At 33.3% G+C, this 22681-nt stretch overlaps 2 protein-coding genes across 4 annotated transcripts; one reads left to right on the top strand and one right to left on the bottom strand.

The window, feature by feature from the left end:
- The first annotated feature begins 4012 nt into the window (after positions 1–4012).
- On the top strand, positions 4013–8412 carry LOC123668306 (protein dj-1beta-like). 3 transcript variants are annotated; one of them, XM_045602064.1, is made up of 6 exons: positions 4013–4169; positions 4442–4547; positions 5912–6031; positions 7336–7450; positions 7717–7859; positions 8204–8412. In XM_045602064.1, the coding sequence occupies exons 1-6, from the start codon at positions 4066–4068 to the stop codon at positions 8306–8308; spliced, it is 693 nt and encodes a 230-aa protein (XP_045458020.1). In that variant the 5' UTR covers positions 4013–4065; the 3' UTR covers positions 8309–8412. The 3 variants fall into 3 exon arrangements, with proteins under 3 accessions (XP_045458020.1, XP_045458022.1, XP_045458021.1); XM_045602066.1 differs by lacking the exon at positions 4013–4169 and adding an exon at positions 4219–4266; XM_045602065.1 differs by lacking the exon at positions 4013–4169 and adding an exon at positions 4290–4354 and having other exon boundaries at positions 4441–4547.
- Positions 8413–11653: 3241 nt separating this feature from the next.
- LOC123668283 (uncharacterized protein C1orf198 homolog) lies at positions 11654–22066 on the bottom strand. Its single transcript, XM_045602046.1, has 3 exons — positions 21932–22066; positions 21221–21833; positions 11654–11920 (listed from the first exon to the last, which is right to left on the bottom strand). Exons 1-3 carry the CDS (start codon positions 22061–22063, stop codon positions 11787–11789), a joined length of 879 nt encoding a protein of 292 aa, XP_045458002.1. The 5' UTR covers positions 22064–22066; the 3' UTR covers positions 11654–11786.
- Positions 22067–22681: the final 615 nt, after the last annotated feature.

Here is a 22681-nt window from a genome sequence, read left to right on the forward strand (position 1 = left end):
TTTCATAATTAAAGAAACGTTATCTACCGACAAGCATGAATTGCCTTAACTACCTAACGCGTGCCTAGATGTTTTACATATGATGACTCTTTAAAATATAATATAAAGGCTGTATTTGTTTGCTTTCTAATGAAATTTCTCTTTCGGAAATAATTGTGACTTGCAAAAAACATACATTTTGAAATAAAAAAAACAATTTGAAAATTATAAAACAATGGCTCAATTTGCTTTAAATTTGTTATGTTTTCCCCATTACAGTACAAATTGTGAACGAGCATTCAACGAAGTTAATTTGATTAGAACAAAAATTAGAAACAGTTTATCCAATGATACTTAAGGGCACATTATTAGGCAAGCAATTATAATAAGTAGAAACGAAAATTATACGAAGCTTAAGTCAACAAATGTTTTTGTTAAAAAATATGACCACAGAAAATTTTGTATGAGTGTAACAAATAGTTTTATTGTATTTATTTTCTAAAACTAAGTGAATTTTGGTAATTTATATTAAAAAATTAGTACTTAGTCTTAAAAGGCTGTACGATCTTTTCATTTCAAAATTTCCTTGGCATACTATTTTTTTTGTAGTTGGCGTACGATCACACTTTTTTTGCACCTGACAGCCCTGCGTAGTAGCATGGAGCATAGAGCGAGTAGTAGAGTGGCCGTCATCTATGCTCCACGGTTGCCGTCAACCAAGAAGCTTATACGGTTTTATATAAGCTTCTTGCCGTCAACGAACATCTCATGAACATCTGTCGCCAAGTTCCATTTTTTTTTTCAATTTATTGAAAGCTGGATTCGAGTCTTTCGCTCTAAACTGTACAAATTTTTACACACACAAAATCTTCGACATTTTATATTTTTCCTTTACTATATCTTCTCTATTGATGAACATATAAACTTGAATAAGGGTTTAAAAAAATCTTGGATTGCCTAATTTTTCTTTTGGGCAGCGAATAATAATTATTTTATTTCCTAAGCAAATGTTATTTATATCCGAAGTCAGGATTGATTAATATAGCTTCAATGACTCGCGTTTAAAAATAATATGGTTTAAGTCAGCGTATGGCTCATTACATTTAATGCACTTAGAATCTTGAATAGTTTTTAATTTGAAAAGATGAGAGAAAAACTGAAGTATTCTACATCGCGCTATCAAAGTTATCAGAGTGATTGAGTATATAGATCCAAGATCCCGACAACAACCGTTGGGGCGTTAACCCACCAGATACAACACCCGTCTGGTCGAAGGATTCTCCCTTTGCATTGGTTTATGAGCAATTCAATCACCGTGTTCCTCACACCCCCAAACTGGTGACCCCGACGTGATTCCTCACATCTCTAAAACGGAATAGAATATAAAAGTCTTTTTATATATTTTAATCGCTTATCGCAATCGCGTTCGCTTCTCCAAGTTGAATGTGTTGACCCTCCTCTTCATCTTCTAAGACAATACCTATCGGATAGATTCCTTTTTAAAGTCTTTCAATATTGCTATCACCCACTTATTAGTAAACTCCTTTCTCTTTCCTAACTCTTCTCTTCTTATTATTATTGGTTGCACAAAGATACTCCATGCCTCTTAATTAGCTACCAAAAACTGACTAGTCTCCCTTGTCTTATCTTCCAATGCCGACTGAATCCTTTTTGAGACTTCTTTTGAATCTCTTATATTCCCACCTCACATTGTCCTTAACTTTTCTATTGCAAAAGGCTCACCTATTGCTAACATTCAATTTAATCAAATAATAAATGAACAGTTTAAGGACTGGTTACTTATTTTTACGGATGCATCAAAATTTTCTGTTCATTGCTGTGTTGGTGTGTCCGTCTGGATCCCTAAAGTAAATGTGATTTTAAACTTTAAATTACCTGCTATATCTTCAGTTTTTACACGGGAATCAATAGCTATTTTAGAAGCACTTTATTTTATATTATCACATTATTTAGATAAGTCCATTATGAAGTCAGACTCTAGAAGTGTTTTTGAAGCTATTACGTCCAACTCATTTCGGTCAAGAAACAAATTTTCTTATATCCTGAAAATAAGACAGTTACTTTTTAAATGAAGACAGAATATTCGGGTTGTGTTTGGATGGATTCCTGGACATAGTGAAATATCAGGTAGTGAAAGTGAAGATGCTTATGCTAAAGAAGCCACAATATCTGGTATTTTTAGTCAATTTAAATTGATTGTCAGGATCTTATCCCATTTGCAAAGTCTCACATGATGACTAAATGGAATAACCTTTGGTCTCAGTCAAGCAGATCCTGTGGCAGACATTACGCTGAAATTCAAGACTCTCAAGAACTTCGTTTTTCTAAAACCGTCAAGCTTGCAAGGTTGTCTGCTCAACAATATGTCGCCTTAGACTTGGACACTCATGTACTCCTGTATTTCTTGCGAGGATCAAGATCAGGGAGAACTCTCTCTTTGTGAATGTGGGTTTGACGAAGGTACCCCAGAGCATATCTTTTATTCATTGAATATATATTTATTAATGAGAATAATTGAATTATTCTCTTAATAACTTATATTTTATTATAATTTTATATTGAAGTAATTCATTATGATTCGATCTACTACTACTGTAATATAAACTCTTTGTAATTAAAAATTATTTTCTACTTTTTAGTTCGATTAGCTAAAAAAGGTGGTTTTCTAGTTTTTTAAACTATAATTTATTAGTATTCTAGCTACATTTAATGGACAATCTTTTGAAATAGCTAGTGGTTTCCAGAGCAATTTATATACTTTAACGTTTCAGAAATACAATCTTTATATAAATAATTTTCAAAGCATTTAGAACAAATCTGTTCACTACGGCATATTTTAGCCAAATGACTGAATTTTAAGCATTTAAAACATTGTTGCATCGGAGGAATATAACTGTGTACTTCATACCTCTTTCCATCTAATATAATAATGAAAATTTTATTTTTAAAGATGTATGTTATGTAATATGCACAATAAAGTATATTTCTTCTTCTTCTTCTTCTTCTTCTTGTTCTTCTAATATAATATATTCAGGTGGAGAAGTATCCGAAAATGTTATGGATATGGTTGTAAATGGGTTTAAACTGTCTTTTTCGCGTCTTATAAATCTACATATTCTAATAACGTCTCTATCACAGCAGATTTCTTCAAACAATTCTGTGTTTCCTATTTCTTTAGGAATGCATACCTAATAACGCGTACCCTTTCCACAGAGGATGCAGGTATATATGCTCTTAAATTATGTTCTAATTAGCATCGGGATTTCAGGAAGTCTTTGGCTGAAGTTGTCTGTTTAAAAGATATTTTAATTTTATTTGCATTAATTCTTGCTCGCTCATGAACCCCCTTGATATTTCTGAAATATTTGGAGAGGTTCAAGGGATTCATATTACCAAGTTTGATTTCCTTATGTATATGTTCTACATAAATTAAAAAGTCCCCATTTGAACTATTGTCGGTATATTGTCTTGTGTATCCGTTATTAATTCTTCTTTTTTTAATGCATATGGACTTCAGCAATCTCTCCTCCGCATTTTCATCACTTTCTCTCTGTATTTTTACTATTAAATTTACTAAGGAATACTATTAAAATAAATTTTATTTAAAAGACAATTTTAAAAAAGGCGCGTTTCTCTTCCCGCCAAAAAAGAGAATCCGGCCATAGACGTTGGTGCTTAATGCTGCCATATAAAAAAAATGAAACTTTTATTTCTTATTGTAATTTTCCAATTGTATGCCTTCAAAACTTTTTATAACTTGTATAATACTTTATATAAGATATATCTTATATTTTTTTTTTAATTACGTACTATTCAGAAAATTTACTGTGATATGAAAAAATAAAATATATTTTTTATTGTAATTTCCTATTTTATGCGTTAATTTTTAAATACTATACAATATGTGTAATAAAATTTTTTAATACAAATATTTAAAAAAAAATATACATTTGCTATTGTAAATAAGTAACTTTTTAATATTACATAATACCATAATAGAAAATTCTCGATAATGTAATTTTAATAAAATTGTTTGACCTTGGAACTGTCAAATTTTGACTATTAATGTTTGTGTTTCCATTGAGACGAATTTGTCTGAAAAATCCAAAATCCTTATTACAAACAATAGTTACACGTTATAGCACAAGTTTCTTTCAGCTACAAACTAAGTGAGTGTTAATACATAAAACATTTTTATCTACTGAAAGTATAATTAGAATGTATGTAACCTCATTAGTCGGCTTTTTTTTCACTGCTAAAACTAGAGTGAGCAAAGAGACTATTAAAATATTATAAATTCCAAATATTACATTTTATTTGATCGGTGTTATCTCATTCTCAATTTATCTGATATGCACGTTCAGTAATTTTAATACTTTGTCACTAATAAACCTCTTCCTTTCCATATGATTTGATAATTGATTAATTTGTATAAAAACAGCTCATTTTCATCATCGATCATGTCCAAGTCGGCGCTGATGATCCTCGCCCAAGGTGCTGAAGAAATGGAGACGGTCATTACTGTTGATATGCTGAGGAGAGGAGGTGTAAGTAGCTTCAAAATAAGTGCACTCTAACTTTGTAACCAAGGCTTCTTGATATTATGTAAACATTTTTGATTGGCGAAAAATTATTGTGACGATTGGCTGTGTGATTACGGCAGCAAAGGATATAGCCACTTCCTCTCTTCCCGTGGGTATCGTAAGAGGTGACTAAGGGATAACACAGTTCCACTACTACCTTGGAACTTATAAAGCCAACCGATGGCGGGATAACTATTCTACTGCTGGCTTTCAAATACACAGGCCGAAGACGGGCAGCAGTGTCTTCGGTGCGACAAAGCCAGCCCTGCAGTCACCAACCCGTCTGCACAGTGTTGTGACTATGGGCAAAACACATGAGTTTACACCATTTTTGGCGCGAACTTGTGGAGGCCTATATCCAGTAGTGGACAGCGATTGGCTGATGTGTGTGTTCGTGTGTATTGTAACAATGCGTTGGCACAGCGGTCACAGCAATGGTTTTCTACTGACAATAGTTTAATTAAGTCTTTTTTTATACCACTATACTTTTTTTTTTTATATCGCAGGGTAACCCATTTACGGGTGATATCCAGGATCCCGGGTAGGCATTCCTAGACCGTATGTTGGCTTCAGCACTTGGGGGTGCATTACCGACCAAAACCCCTGCGGGAGCCTTCAGCCGCTTTAATTGGAGGGTCCCGGATCTGCAGGCAACAGATCCCTCCAGCGACAGGCTGGCCTCGGCGAAAAGACCAGACTTCTCCTCCATGGGGACTTTCCGGCTCACCTCTGAACAATCCCGACGACGCCATGTCTAGCAGGACCAGGTTCCCATCCCGGCCCGACATGGACACAGTGGCGTTACTGGAAACGCATTAAGTAGCGCCTCCTACGCACCCCCGTTCGTCGCCTGCGGACGGAGGCTTCGTCGGTGGCCCCCTCTCTCATCCGCTCGTCGTTCTCCTTCTGGGACATTACTGTCTCGCAGAAGGAGACCATCGCCTTCCAGAACTCGTCGTCACCGAGCATCGCGGTGATAACGCTCGGCAGTGACAAGTCCCCTCCGAGGACTCTCGTCAGATCGCGACGTAGCGCCGCCCATCTCGGGCACACCTCGAGGGTGTGCTGGGCAGAGTCCACCGCCGCGCCACAATCGTGACATCCAGTCGTCGGCTCCCTTTGGGCCGTCCGACACAAGTATTCACCAAAGCAGCATGAGATACTTCTCTTAAGTCTGTCTTATGGCTTTGAATAAATTATTCTAAAACATTGCTTCGGAAGGCAGTGGCAACTAAGTCACGGGTTTTTCTAGTTTACGTGCCAGAATTCTAATGAAACATTAAGTTCTACAAATGAAGATTTCCTATTTCTATTTCTTAATATTTCAGGTAACAGTAACTCTTGCTGGTCTAGATGGCGACGCCCCGGTGCTCTGCTCCAGACAAGTAACTCTAGTACCCGACAAGTCTCTGGCCGACGCATTGGCTGAAAAGCCCCAATATGATGCTGTGAGTATTGAAGAAACTTGGTTTGGGCATAGTTGGGCACCTAAGGGTCACGACGACAAAGAAAATCATAGTGGTGGTCACGAGTCTGAGGCACATTTTTATTTGAGGAGTTAAGGAAAAAATCACTAAAAGTGATGGAGAGACTAATCAGATTGTTTCTTCAATGCATGATTCCTATACCAAACAAACACACCGGAATCTTTAATGTCGATATTATTATCATGATGTTTAATTTTCCAAAAATTTTGTAATTTCTGTAAATTTTAAAAAAACTTTGAATAAAAAAAGTACTTCTGATTTTTGGCTATGGGGACCTTCCCTCATTATTATTCGTTAGTCTAAAACCTCACCACATATCGTCAAGGAGGGAAAGGGGGTCGAAAGTTGTGAAAAATATCACGTGTTTAATAGACTACCCCTTAGATTTAAAATTATTGTATTGCCATATATGTTATTAACCTCCCTTAATCCCCCCCCCTCCTATACCTTAGGAGTATCAAAAATAGATGTTTTCCAATTCTTAGTCCTACCCGATATGCACGAAAAATTTCCTAAAAATGGGTCCAGCCATTTCGGAGGAGTATTGTAACTAACATTGTGATACGAGAATTTTATATTTAAGATACAAATAATAATATATGCTGCCAAATAATCTTTAATAATATTGTCAAATTAATTTTAGTATATATGATTTGTTTAAGAGTTCTTTTCAAATGTGGCTCTATTAGACTTTTAACAGGTTTTTAATATGAATATACCTACTTAATTTCTTTTATGAAGTTTAGTCAATATGTTTTTATTACTAAAATTTTTGAAAAACGGGATATTTACCATGTTTTTTAACAGACTTCAATGCCGATTTTGATAATTCTTTTTTTGTTAGAAATGAGATATCCCTGGTGTGGTACCATGATAAGGAAATCAGGATCTGATGATGGGATCTCAGAGACATCTAGGCAAATTCGAAAATCCGCATAACTTTTTACTGGGTTTACCGATTTTGATGATTTTTCATTTAATCGAAAGCCGATGTTTATCATGTGGTCACATTTAAATTTCATCAAGATCTAATTACAACTTTTGGAGTAATCTTTGATAATGCGTATTTACTTGACTATTTTTTCGTCTACCTACGTTGTATTACTTGTCGATGTAATTGAAGTCTGTTTTTTTTCGTTTGCCTGCAAACAATTATTTATTTTCATTTTGTGGCGCTCTATATTTCGACACTATCTACGAATGTCTTGTTCACGAATTAAAATAACCATGTTAATTTAAAATCTAATATGTTTTTATGGTTACAGGTAATTCTTCCAGGGGGTCTAGAAGGTTCCGAGCGTCTCTCAAAGTCAAGCGTGGTGGGTACTCTTTTGAAGGAACATGAGAAATCTGGTAAAATTGTCGCTGCCATATGTGCTGGTGAGTAGACACTAATTACAAGATGACTATAAAATAACTAATAATTTACCGTTATTTAACAAAAAGAAAAAAATCTAGTTTTTGTGATGTTCACATTTCTTTAATTACTATGTTTATATCAGCATAATTACGGCTTTTTCACCTTTTCATAATATATATTATTTTCATAATATAATTATAGGCTGTATAATAACACTGCGTTGATTATTGAAGAACAAATTACGATAGGTTGGTTAGTATTTGAAATATTTAATTTAATTTTTCAGCTCCAACAGCGTTTGTAGCTCATGGAGTTGGAAAAGGAAAGCGTGTCACATCCTACCCTTCTACAAAGGATAAAATATCAACCGATTACACCTATGTCGAAGGAGAAAGGGTTGTCGTTGATGGCAACATCGTCACTAGCAGGGTGAGTGTTGCCAGTGATAAAAAAATTAAAATTGAGTGAAAAAAAAATACAAATGTAATAGGTCAGTAATAATAATCATCTCTGTTTAAAATAAGTTCAATTTAACTGTTTATTATATGGTTTACATAAAATATGAAGCAGCCTGAAGTCTTCAACCTTACAGTAGATCACAGCTAAATAACAGCATTGTGTATCTGTGGTGAGTAAGGTGACCAGAGCTCCTGGACAGAGACCCTCGAGTAGGGTCGACAATGCGTTTGGGATGCTTCTTATGTTTATATGTAGCGTAACATTTTTTTGTATTTTTTTTCAGCGTAAGTTTAATATATTGTTTTTTCTTCCAGGGTCCTGGCACAGCATACTGGTTCGGACTAACTTTGATTGAAATGTTGACCGGCAAGGAAAAAGCTCAACAAGTTGAGAAGGGAATGCTTATCTCTGGATACTAGTTGTATCAGAATCATACAGTAATGTGATTATTGTAAGACGTAAATGTATATTGGCTGTTGTAATAAAATAGATTATCATTTTCATTAATATATTAAGAAAGCTATGATTGTTTTATTTTCATACTTTGGTGAAGGTTAGTAATTTAGTATTGGTGTTGGTATGGATATTTACAGTAATCGTTTTTTTTTTTAGAGATTTTTATACATAATATCTACATGTCTTATATGTCAACACTAACAATTTTAACATTTTTATGCGTTTGTTTGTTTTAACTGAGGTAGGGCCAGCAGGAAGTTTCCTGATCCAAATATGGAGCAGCCTGACTGGGGTAGTACCTCGACCTTACAAAAGATCACAGCTAAATAACACTGTTTTCAAGCAGTGTTGTGTTCCTGTTGGTGAGTAAGGTGACCAGAGCTCCTAGGGGGGATTGGTGAGAGTTGGCAACACACTTGTGATGCTTCTGGTGTTGCAGACGTTTATATGCTACTTTAATTGCTTACCATCAGGTGAGCCGTGCGCGTGTTTGCCGACTTAGTTATACAAAATAAAAAATACTAAAAATAGTTTGTAAAAGCCATAAGTGCACACCCTCCAGAGTTAACCACTCATAAAATTACAATTTATAACTTAATTTTCGTATAGTTAACGATTGAGTAACTAGCTCAAGTATAATTTAAAAAAAATATAATGACAAAGAAAACAACATTTCTATTTGTATAATATTTATATAGTACCACGTTTCATATAAAAAAAAAAATTAAAAATAAATGCAAGGACAATTGAGAGCTAAGAACATTTACATAAATCTTAAATTCAGACTTATAATAGGATTTATTTTACATTCGCTTCGAATCAGCCTGTAACATCACACAGGGCATAGGCCTCTTTCTCCATGTGGGAGAAGGATCTCTATCTCGCATAATACCTTCCTTATCAATCCAAAATATATAAAACAAATCTAAACTATAAGAGCCTGTTTAACTAGTTACTGATACTTTATTTTGCACATAAGTTATTTATAGGCTTTATCAGCAGGATGCAAAATAAATATTACTTATTTCATCTCAATTAGTAACCTACAACTTCTGAAGTTACGGATTACGAATATTTGACTGATATAGTAGTTTGATGGTAAAAAAGACGTCAAACTTAACTGTTAGATACCGTTATACGTAAAATAGCTATATCAGAAACCGATAAAACAAGCTCTGAACGAATAAGCACCACTTTGATCGACTATTAAAAACACGTTTTTTTTTTTAGTAAAAATAATAATCTTGACTATTATAGTTGCTTTGCATCTTTTGGATCGTTTGTATAAAATCAACGTAAACTAGAAATAAAAGTATAGTACATTGCTAAATGACAAATATATAGTTATAGTTAGGGTAAAAAAAAAAAACAGTCTTTAGATGATTGATAAAACCCAAATATAGCAACACATTGGTAAAGGGATACCCACTAAAAATATTGACGTTAAACAACAAATTTTTGATAACTTTTTTTTGTATTATTTTGACACTACATTATAGTACATTTATAACCAGAATAACAATACAGATTGAAATGGGTCAAAATGACATGTCAAAGAAAAGCTTTTAAACAACAATTTTCTCTTTCTAATCAATGTGTTGTAATGAGTATTTAATATTACAAAATTTAGAAATAAATAATCGCTAATGTGACTCGAATTTACATTAATGATATAACTTTACATAATTATTGTATAAGTTTACCTTAATTACGTAATACTGGTGACATATAATGACATTGTTTACATTGGTACAAAAAATATCATGTAATAGTCTAAGATCCCAAATCATTCCGTTCATCACGTTGATAATCAAACTAATTGCACCTCTCCTTTTTATTTCTTGGAAAATTAATTAAAAGTATTTGCGAGCACTTTTTGACTGACACTGTTATCAATGTATTTACCTTTTCATAAAGGTTTGTAGAATCTATGTGATGAACGTAATGATTTTGTAGCTAGATCTTAGGCTATAAGGAGTATTGAACGATATTAAAAAAAATCTACATAAAGTCAATTAAATTTTACAAAATAAAATGAAAATGTTTCTGTAATATTTTGAAGTATATTCATTTATTTGTTTGTAATTTTTACTTCTATAAATTAATTTGATTTTTATAACATAGTTTTTTCTTGTACAATACATAATGCATAGCGCGTAATATCAACGAATACATTAATTTAATTATCTCGAAATGTATGTAATTAATAAATCTACATTTATTTGAATTATATAATTTTATTCGGTACTCGTAACGTTTCATCTCAATTACATATTAAAATGATGTAAATCAAACATAATATACATCACAATAATATAAATTAACTTTTATATTTATAACATAGGATAAAAAAACCTAAACTAAATATGAGATTAATATGAGAATTAATTCCTGATATTACTACCTTTGTAGTAAAAACTAGGCTAGCTAAACCGGGCTTTAAAACAGCCTTTATATGCTTATATACGGTGTTGATAGAAGCAAAAGACATTAAGGCTAGTTTCAACATTATCTATCTCCGAATTTGCTTATTAAATACAGAAATTTTGACATAAACTCCATACAAATTGTATCAAAAACCTATCGGTAGTTGGCAAAACCAGAGATAGATGATTGAAAACGGCCGTCAATTAAACTACGTATAGTACATACCATTTTAGGCTTTATACAAAGCACCAATCAAGTCGAAAACAGTCCTTTCAATTGAGTTGTAAAGTGTAGTATACACAAGCCAGGTTCACAATACAAATATTCTTCATTGTAGATAAAAAAAATATGTAATCCACTTAATGATTTATTAATTCAACCAGTAATGTCCTACTTCTGGACAAAGACCTATTTACGTTTAGGAGAATAATTTAAGTTTAATAATTTAAAAATTAAAATCAAGCTAGTAAGTAGTTAGTAATAAAACTACAGTTTATAGGTATATTTTGACTAGCCCGTTGGCGCAGTTTGTAGTGAGCCTGCTTTCTGCTCCGGGGGTTGTGGGTTCGATACCCACCCTGAGTCTGGGTGTAATATATATATTTATTTATAATTATGTATTATTTATATGTATGTATATTGAAAAAAAAATATATGTAGCTATACCAGTCGGTTGTAACCTATAACACAAGCATTAAGTTGCTTACTTTAGGAACAGACGACCTTGTGTGTATGTTGTATTTGTTTATTTATTTGTTATTATTTATTTTTTAGAAAGTAACCGCGGAGTTTCTTTCCGATTCTTCTCTGGAGAATCTGAATTACGAACCGGTGGCAGCGTCACTTAAAAATTAAAATTTAAAGGTACTTTTGAAGCCTATTCGAATCAAGATGTTTTTGATTTTGAAGAGTATGTAGTATACGTGATTTGATTTAATGCCTCTGGCTTTTCTACAACTTATTTATGTAGTTTAGTATTGGTATGTATACACGTAAGCGTCTGCTATAAATATATTACCAGTTGTCTAAGAAATCGTACCCAGTCTTTGGTAAAGTGCTAGTTTCTGTCAAAGTTTCTGTCGACTGAAAGTCAGTACCTGATGACGCTTGACTTGATGACAGCAAGCCTCGGTTCTCTTCTGAGAGATCTGGAAAAGATAATGTGTAATATTAAGATGATTTTAAAATGAAATTGTCTGTTTAAACATATTTGATTTTAGCAATCAATAATGGAGGCAATGTTTTGTAATGCTTTGAATATTTTTTTCACAGAGATCTTTAGCATATATGCCTAACTAGCAAACGAAAAAAACCGACTTCAAATACATCGACAAGTAATACAACGCAAGTAGACGAAAAAAATTAACAAACGCACTAGTCTTCACTACGATTTTCGAAGGTTCCCTTCGATTTCTCTGAGATGCCATAACCAGATCCTGGTTTCCTTATCATGGTATCAAACTAGAGATATCCCCTTTCTAACAAAAAAAATAATTATCAAAATCGGTACATCCAGTAGAAAGTTATGCGGTATAATAGAACGTAGGTCGACGAAAAAAGCGTCAAGTAAAAACGCATTATTAGATATAACTCGAAAAGTAGTAGTTAGATCTCAAATAAATTTAAATGGGACCAAATGACACACACCACCTTTCGATTAAAAGAAAATTTGTCGAAATTGCTCTACCCAGTCAAAAGTTCTGATTGTTCTTAGGATATCTATTTTCCAACAAAAAAAGAATCAGCAAAATCGGTTCATAAACCACGAAGTTATTCGCGAACACACATAGACATAACAAAAAAAAAAAAAAAAATGCGATCGAATTGAGAAACCCCTTCTTTTTTTGAAATCGATTGTAAATTCTATCATAAACACTGATAATTAAGGAATTTTTCAGCAACGGACTTTAAATTTCTAATGGACAATTAATAAAATGTAACAAATTACCTATTTAAAAACCCCAATGAAATTGTTAATTTGACTTTTAATATACTGTTACACGTAATAATAACATTGTACTATCTGTTTTTTATAACTTTTACTGGATGTATCGATTTTAATGACGTTTTTTACATTCGAAAGCTGGTGCTTGTCATGTGGTCCCATTTAATTTTACGCGAGATCTGACGAGTAGTTTTAGAGTTATCCCTAATAATATACATTTAATTGACTTCAACTATGTTTATGTGTTAAAAAAAAGCCGACCGATGGCGGGATAACCATCCAATGCTGGCTTTGAAATACAACAGGCCGAAGACGGGCAGCAGCGTCTTCGGTGCGACAAAGCCAGCCCTGCGGTCACCAACCCGCCTAGCCAACGTGGTGACTATGGGCAACACACATGAGCTCATGCCATTTTTGGCGTGAACGTGTGGAGGCCTATGTCCAGCTGTGGACTGTGGTAGGCTGAAATGATGATGTTTAAGATGTTCTCATTTTATATTATTTTCTATTTATATTTGAAATCGAGTTTTACTGGGAGAACAAACGTAATGTTAAATTATTTATTCTTCATAAATTCCGCTTTAGCCTGTAATATCCTACTGCTGGGCATAGGACTTAATCCAATGCGGGTCGGCGGTTTTATAAATTATAATTATTCTAAGAATTTTAAATAATTATAGCACAATAACAACCTTACAATTATTCAACTATTAAAACATTATTAAGTTATGAAAAAAATTGCCTAGCCTGTTTTTTAATACAGGCACTAAGTTACCTTTCTTAGGTAAAGACGATCAAACGACGATGACGAACGAGTGTATGTAAAAAAGAAATCTGATATTGAAAAAAAAAATAAGTTACAAAAAAAAAAACAAGGGATAACATTTAGAGTTATAAAACGTTAGAGAATTACTAATTGGGTCATTTTATCACGGTATGAGTAATTCTTAACAATGCCATTAATAAAACAGTGATAAGGCATGCACGGCCGTCCGTCGACTAACTAATTCAACAAAGACGCTTAACGGGATAGGTACAATTGTGAAGATTGTGCTTCACTAACAACTACTATTCAATGTTAAATTTAAGAGATAGTTTTCGAAATTGCTATTAGTGCATAGTATAAAATAATTACATAGTAAAAATATGTATTACTATTTGATTAAGTAAAAATATGTATTGCATTTAGGATCTTGGAGCTCGAGTCTCCCTACGGATGTTTTCCAAAAGGTGGATATATTAACGATCGCGTCGCAGTATATTTATAACAATATTATGTATATCCACCAAAATATTCATTGTTTTGAAATAAATATTAATAATCGCATTGTAAACACGAGAAGGAATAACAAAATTGTAACTCCAAGTTTCCGACTGCGCAAAGTAAACGTTTCCTTTCTGGGTTCATGGTATTCGCATATATAATAAAATACCACAAACGATTTTGGAATTGTCTCAACATAAATTTAAAGTTTTTATTTAAAAAATAATAATAGATAAAGCTTATTACTCGGTGCAGGATTACATAGTTGATAAAGATGTGTGGACTTGGTGACGCTGTATTTCATACAACATGTTTCTAATTTTGTACTAAAACACAGTTTATATATTATTTTCAAAAGAGTAACTGCGGAGTTTCTTGCCGATTCTTCTCTGCAGAATCTACATTCCGAATCGGTGGTAGCTTCACTTTTACAAAAATAATAATTTATTTTTAAAGTTTTAATAAGTAAAATGACGATTCGAAAGTGCTCTTGGAGCCTATTTGAATAAAGCTATTTTTGATTTTGATTAATTATTCGACCGTCATTATTGAAATTTTTTTTTTGTTTTTTATTACCTATATGCCGTGCCCATCTGTAATTGCGGGTACACGAACATTTTAACAAAATATACGTATGTAGATAGTTTGCAGTGTACCTTGCGTTGATGAGCCTTGAATAAATAAATAAATAAAGTCGCTTCCCGCTGTCTGTATGCTTGAATTTTTAAACTACGCAACGGATTTTGATGCAATTTTTCTTTAGTAAATAGTGATTCCAGAGGATGGTTTATATATATAATACATGCATAATATAGTAGAGGAACATTGATAGTTTTTGCAACCGTGCGAGGCTGGGGCGGGTCACTAGTAATGTATAAATTAGTCGAAATTTTACAATATTTAGACATTCAAAACATATTTCACACAATTTTAATATTCATGATCATTTTACTTAAAGTAGATCAGAGTTGGGCAAAATTGCATAAATACTAATAAATTATTATAATTATGGCATTGATATTGAGCGCTGACCTTCAACTTTGCTTCAACGTTTATGAATAACTATCTATACCCTGCGAACACTCAGAAATCTTTGTGGGCTCTTGCAGAACAATGCTGAAGATCACGACATGATCAAATGCATATGTGGCGACATCTATCGCGCGAAATACGAACGACTACAAACTAAGTAATTAAAGAAAGACTGACGTATCCTACATCGCGCTATCAGAGTTTTCAAACTGATTAAGTATATATACAAGATTAGGATACGTCAGTTTTTCTCTAATTACGTAGTTTGTAGTCGTTCGTATTTCACGCGATAGATGTCGCCACACATAGTTTACGATTCTATAAAGGACATACAGACAAACATTGAATTATTTTTTTTATACGACTAGGTCGTCACATAAGCTTACGGTTCTGCCTGATGGTAAGGGCTTACACTATGTATCTTATGACGATATACGAGGCCAACAACACCAAAAGCATTGGAAGCACATTGTTCATCCTAATCCCTGATCCTCCCCAGGAGCTCTGGCTACCTTAATCACCGCAGGAACACAACATTACTTGAGAGCAGTATTATTTAGCTGTGATCTTCTGTAAGGTCGAGGTACTTGCCCTGTCGGGCTGCTCCGGATTTGAGCAAGATATTTCCCTACCTCAGTTATTTTTTTTTTCTATATACTAACTGACCCTGCGAATTCCGTACTGCTTTGTTTTTTTCAATTATACATTTTAAAAACACTTTTATTCAAACCTTGTCGTGACAATAATGAACACAAAAAAAGAATTATCCAATGTGGTCCAGTCGATCGGAAATTATGCCTGTACATACATTTCAGCTGATCCTTCTCCTACATGGGGTAAGAGGCCTATGCCCAGCAGTAGGATATTATAGGCTGAAGCGTAAGCGTATACATTTCAGCGCTTTATTTATAGCTAGATTAATTAACCCGACTTTGTCCTCTCTAGATAACTGTGAAACATGTGAAGTTCAAAAAATCGTTACATTTTCTGCAATTTTCCAATTTTTTGCCGATTTTTCTAACATATGTTTTTTTCAAACAAATCGTTTTCTAAATTGTACGTTTCGTAAGCATAACGAATCATTTTGTAAATATAAAAACGGAGACAATGATAAACTAATACTTAGTGTAATTTCTTCATTTGCATAATTTTAGTACAACGGTCAAACCCGCTTCCGTTAATGTGCCGTCGCAATAGAAACAACACATATTTTAAAATAAATTAACATTTTAAAATACATCAGGGTCTATTGTGTAATCATAACGGCATTTTTGCTAAATCAACAACTCCAAGTTATGCTGGATCTAATGAACTTTTGAATATTTATGAGGAACTCACTTATAAATGTCCTAATCATCATCATCATTACAGCCTATACAGGCCACTGCTGGACATGGGCCTCCACAAGTTTACGCTAAAAATAACGTGAACTCATGTCTTTTGCCCATAGTCACCACGCTGGGCAGGCGGGTTGGTACCGCAGTACTGGCTTTGTCGCACCGAAGACGCTGCTGCCCGTCTTCGGCTTGTGTATTTCAAAGCCAGCAGTTGGATGGATATCCTGCCATCGGTCGGCTTTTTAAGTTCCAAGGTGGTAGCGGAACCGTGTTATCCCTTGGTCGCCTCTTACGACACCCATGGGAAGAGAGGGGGTGGCTATATTCTTTAGTACCGTAGCCACACAGTAATAATGTAAAATGTAAGTAAATGTCCTAATATTTCTTTTTAATAGAGGTATGAGGTAGGTATAAGTCAAAATAATCATGTAGAGACCAAAAAAAAAATTCATTTTTGAAGTAAAACTTTTTACGCACGCTTGACTTGGAGAGTAAGCTGGTGAATGCGTAACGAGAGCATTGCGACAAGTGTGATCGGGCGAGACGACCTGAGCAACAGAGAGGTGGGAGCACACATTTTCTTTCTCTCATTCTCTCATAGCCAGTAACGTTTCGTATATCTAAGACACAGTGCAGGCCTATTGCTAAAGAAGTCTTACTTCAGTCGTTTGGTCTAAAGTACTCGTTTTTTTTTTTTTTTATATCACTTGGCAAGCAGCCGAACGATCTGTGTGATGGAAAGCGATGTCCATAGCTTATGGACGCCTTAACCTCAGGAGCAGCATTAAAGCTCTTAAAGCTCAATAATTATAAATTTAGTCATAACTTGCATGAAATACAGCGCCACTAAATCCACATCTTTATTATTTTAATATATATAAATCTCGTGTCACAATGTTTGTCCTCAATGGACTCCTAAACTACTTAACCGATTATAATAAAATTCGCACACCATGTGCAGTTCGATCCAACTTAAAAGATAGGCTATATTTTATTTTGATATATTATGTTATTATTATATTTCAGAAAAAAATAAGGTGATACGAAGTTCGCCAGGTCAGCTAGTTTTAATATAATCTTAAACCGAATTTCACGCTTCGACTATTTAAACTTTAAATTATTTTGTCAGACGGATATCAACAGAGTTAATATTTGCTGAAATCTGTTTACTTTCTCACTAAAAGGGTTGTGCGAAGAATGACTAACTGTTAACTATTAAATATTTTACTGTTAAGCTTGAGTCATCGTCTAACATGATCTTAACTCATTAAGTAAATATTTTCAAAAAGTATAAGTTAATTTGGGATAGCTCCAAAAATATAAATATACCCGCAACTGGCTGCGACAGAGTCTATTAACATTCTTGATTTCTTATTGAAGTAGGCTACAGTATGGAATATTTTACTCAGAACCAGGATCAGTGCGCAGTGCGAATGGACAAGTACCTCAAACTCACAGAAGATCACCGCTAAATAGTACCGCTCTTAAGCAGTTTTATGTTCCAGCGGTGAGTGAGGTGGCTAGGGCTCCTGGGTCACGGGTAAGACACCGGGGCGAGGTGGCGAATGCTAGCGCGACCCCATCTCGCCCCACCCAGGCGTAGGACTGCTCATGAGTGGTGATTTTTGGTCAGTAAAGTCTGATATAACTTTTCCTGTGCCCCCGCGCTGGAGGGGTATTCATGAGGATTTTTTCCCACGTAAAAAGAATAAAGGAGTAGGGTCGGCAACGCGCTTGCGATGCTTCTGGGTTTATAGGCGTCTATAGACAACGGTAACCGCTTACCATCAGGTGAGCCGTACACATGTTTGCCGACCTAGTTGTATAAGAAAAAATTAACTAACAAATATAATCACCATTTAGTCTGAAGGCTCTAGCTACTATTCGACACGTTAGCACTCTTTAAATACAGAACAACTTGTAATTATTTATATAAAACATACCTATTTGATTGATTGATTGGTTTGGCTTTCAGTTGAGCCAGTTGAGTACGGTTGATGAAAATACACTAATACTAAATGAAATGAAATGAAATCATTTATTCCGCTATAAGGTGATACACACGCTTAACGAAAGTCAAAATGATATCATTAATAATTATGTTTGCTAACAAACGAAAAAAACCGATTTCAATTACATCGACAAGTAATACAACGTAAGTAGACGAAAAAATAGTTAATTAAATACGTGTTATCAAAGATTATTCAAAAAGTTGTAATCAGATCTCGATGAAATTTAAATGTGACTACATGATAAACACCAGCTTTCAATTAAATTAAAAATAATCAAACTCGGTACATCCAGTAAAAAGTTATGCGGTATAATACAACGTAGGTCGACGAAAAAAGAGTCAAGTAAAAACGCATTATTAGATATAACTCGAAAAGTAGTTGTTAGATCTCAAATAAATTTAAATGGGAACAAATGACACGCACCACCTTTCGATTAAATTTTTTTTATCGAAATCGGTCAAAAGTTCTGAAGTAACATGCAAAAAAAAAAAATACAATCGAATTGAAAACCTTCTCCTTTTTTGGAAGTGGGTTAAAAACGAAGGATACAAAAATAATAATTTTTCAATTCGATCCCTTACTAAGAATAGCGACCTTTGAGGTCAACAAACTTTTCAGATTTATAATATTAACTAGCGACCTACCCCGGCTTCGCGCGGTTGCAAAAACTATCAATGTTCCTCTACTATATTATGCATTTATTATACATATAAACCTTCTTCTGGAATCATTCTATTTACCAAAAACCATATCAAAATTCGTTGCGTAATTTTAAAAATCTAAGCATTCAGACAGCGCGAAGCGACTTTGTTTTATACAATGTGATACTATATAAGTATAGATGACATATATTTTTTTTTCATATAACACACTAGCCGACCCGTGCCCGCTTCGTTAGGCGTTAATTATTATTTTTGTGATGCAAATAGGTATTATATATAATAAATTTTTTATCTCGCTCGCATTTTTCCGACTTGATTTATACATAATATTATTTTTAAAAATAAAATATAGCCTATATCACTCCTGAATAGCGTAGCTTTCTGTTAGTGAAAGAATTTTTATGATTCTGATCAGTATTTGCGAAGATTACCCCCTACATACAAACAAAGTTAGTAACTTTACCTCTTTATAATATTAGAATAAATAAACGCCCTAACTATATTACATTTATTTATTCATTTACTATAACTACGCCAATGTATTGCAAATTGTAAGAAATCACCGCCAAGTGCACCAATCACTCATGATTATAATAATTATTATTCTGACCACACTCTGTGTATGTTATGCGTATTAATAAATTATTAAGAACAATCCTGTTTGTTATGTGTGTGCATGTCTGAATACTTTATTCGTTTTATTTACATTCAATATATTAGTAAATTTGGATTTTAATGTAGTACTGTTGAGTTTCTTGGTGATTATTTTCAACAGAATCTAAATTCCAAATAGATGGTAGCTTCACATTAACGAACTACAATTAATATATCAAAATATACTAGTAAAATGACTACTCTAAAGTGATTTTTATCAATTCTTTGATAACGATTAAACATTGTATTATCAGTTTTAAAACATCATCATTTCAGCCTATCGCAGTCCACTGCTGGACATAGGCCTGCCAAAGTTCTCGCCAAAAATGGCGTGAACTCATGTATTTTGGCATGCTGGTTGGTGACCGGAGGGCTGGCTTTATCGCACTGAAGACGCTGCTGCCCATCTTCAGCCTGTGTATTTTAATAGTTATCCCACCACCGGTCAGATTTTTAAGTTCCAAGGTGGTACTGCAACTATGTTATCCCTTAGTTGCTTCTTACGACACCCACGGGAAGAGAGGGGGTGGCTGTATTCTGTACTACCATAACCAGCAGAGAAAATTTAAAACGTCAATTGTTGAGTTTCTTGCCAATGTTTCTCAGTAGAATCTTAAGTCTAGATTGATGATAGCTTCACAATCACAATATTATGTATAATATCAATAATCACAATTATAATATTATCAGTAAGATGATGATTCAAAATTTGATAAATATTTGTATTCCATTTTTGAATCAATTTAATAAAAGATTATAAAGATAATTACATTCTAAACATAATGTCTAAATGATATTACAAGGCCTAAAGGTCTTCCCTAACCTTGTTATAAATGGCTTCATTTAACATTGTGCTATGACCCTTGACCTTAGTAATGTAAGGCTATTTAACATTACATGCCGAGAAGATTAGCAATGCTATTATGTGTTCGAGTCATTAAAAGTTTTTATTTATTATTTGTTCTTATAAAAATAAAGATCTTCAAAACTAAAATCTAGTTGATAAAGAAAAAAATTGGAACCAAAAATTTTTTGATGTTCTTTTTTTCTTAATAAAATGAAAAATAAAAAACATAATTGTGTTACAGATATACGTAATTTAAGAGGAGATATTATCTATTAATAAATTTCACATTTTTTTTTCATTTTGACCCTATTTTGTTATATTGTAATAAGAAAATTTAATAAAGTTGTTATTTTTACTTTCTAAGAAATTTTGTGCCATCTGTTAAATCACATTTAAATATATGATACATTTATTTTGTAAAATATCTTATATTTCATCTTTTAGTTAGCTTTATAAAATAGAAGATCAGAGCTTCAGAGCTAAACAGTACTGTTCTTAAATATTGTTGTTTCTGTGGTAAGGTAGCTAGAGCTATTAGGGACGGTCAGCAACACACTTTTGATGCTTTTGGTGTTACTGGCGTCTATAGGCTACACCAACTACTCACCGTCAGATGTGCCGTTTTGTTTACCGCCCTTTACATATACAAATTAAAATAAAATAAACGTAGGCAACGATGAAAGAATATTTCTTACCACTATGGGACTTGATGACGCTACTTCTATAATCCTTTTCAAATTTACATTCATTTTGTGGACTCTTGAAGTTCGTCCTGAAGAAGTTCTCCGATGACGCCACAATCTGTGTCTGAGGTAACGATGGCATCAGGCACTCTCGCTCCTCATCTTTACTCTTAAAATTACCCATAAATTTACTTATAAACCCTGTTGGTGATATAACATCTCGATCTGTTCGATCGTGAGTTTCTTTTTCCTTGAACGTACTTTTTAGTACATCATGGGACTTTAATGCATTTTTAAGTTCGTTGACAACTTTCGAGTGAGATAACGCTAGTTCTGTCATTATCGGTGGAGGTGAAGTGCATTTAACGTCTTTGGGTACTCGATGCTCGCTGAGAACACACAAGTTAAGCTGACTCTTTGTTTGATAGAGGAAAGGTGCCGAGTGTTCGTCTCGGTATGATGTGTTCTCATCTTGAATCATCCGTAAGCCATGTTCACGGCCAAAGAATGACATTAAATTGTCTTTTCGTACCGGTGGCTCGTTGATATCAAAATCTAAATTGTCAAGTAGAGCATATTTAAGGACTATATCGGGTTTTATTATGGATTCATTTATTATTTCAGCCTGTAACAAAAGAAAAATTGTCAATTATTTTTAATTCTAAATATACATTTTTTTTCATTAAACTACTTTATATGATTGAATATGTATGTAATAATTACCTGTTCCTTTTCCGTGAGCGTATCCCATATATTTTCATAGGAATTTTTGGCTTCGACAATATCTTCGTGAATTTTAGAGGCTATGGGATTCATAGAACGAAAATAATCTTCTGCTATAGCGCTCAACGCCATGATTGTAAGATATTTTCACTATTTCATAAATGTTATTTAATTTTTAATACATTAGTCACGTAATTGCATAAAACATAATTTGCTAAAACAAATAGGAAATGCACGACCGATTATACTCACGTCAATGAAACGAATGAAATAGAAATTGTTCATGAACGATTAATATTACACATCGGGGATACGTAAATTCTCAATCTCAACTCATAACTTTACATCCGTTATGATATATTTTGTAATTGGTATGTTAAAAATAAACTCCTTACTTTCTTTAAAATTTTGAGTACAGAAATAAAAAAAATATGAAAGGTATTGAGGGTATTTAGTACTTTTATTTTTTAAGAATTTATATTATCATTAAAATGAAAAAAAGAGTAGGTAATTGAAAATAAAAAAATACGAACAACATTTTATTGTTTATTGTAAATATTTATTATACTCTTATAGATCTCCATCGTAGCCTTTAGTGTAATCTTATTTAATATTTAATATTGTATAAAGTAATACATTAACGCAATTAATGAACGAAATACAAATGATATATCCATATTATGAATATGTAGTTATAGCCTGTGCAATTGTAAATAACGTGTCACAATGTCAATTTTTGCCGTACTCGCT

Source organism: Melitaea cinxia, chromosome 30, assembly GCF_905220565.1.
Source record: "Melitaea cinxia chromosome 30, ilMelCinx1.1, whole genome shotgun sequence".
NCBI classification, from domain to species: domain Eukaryota; kingdom Metazoa; phylum Arthropoda; class Insecta; order Lepidoptera; family Nymphalidae; genus Melitaea; species Melitaea cinxia.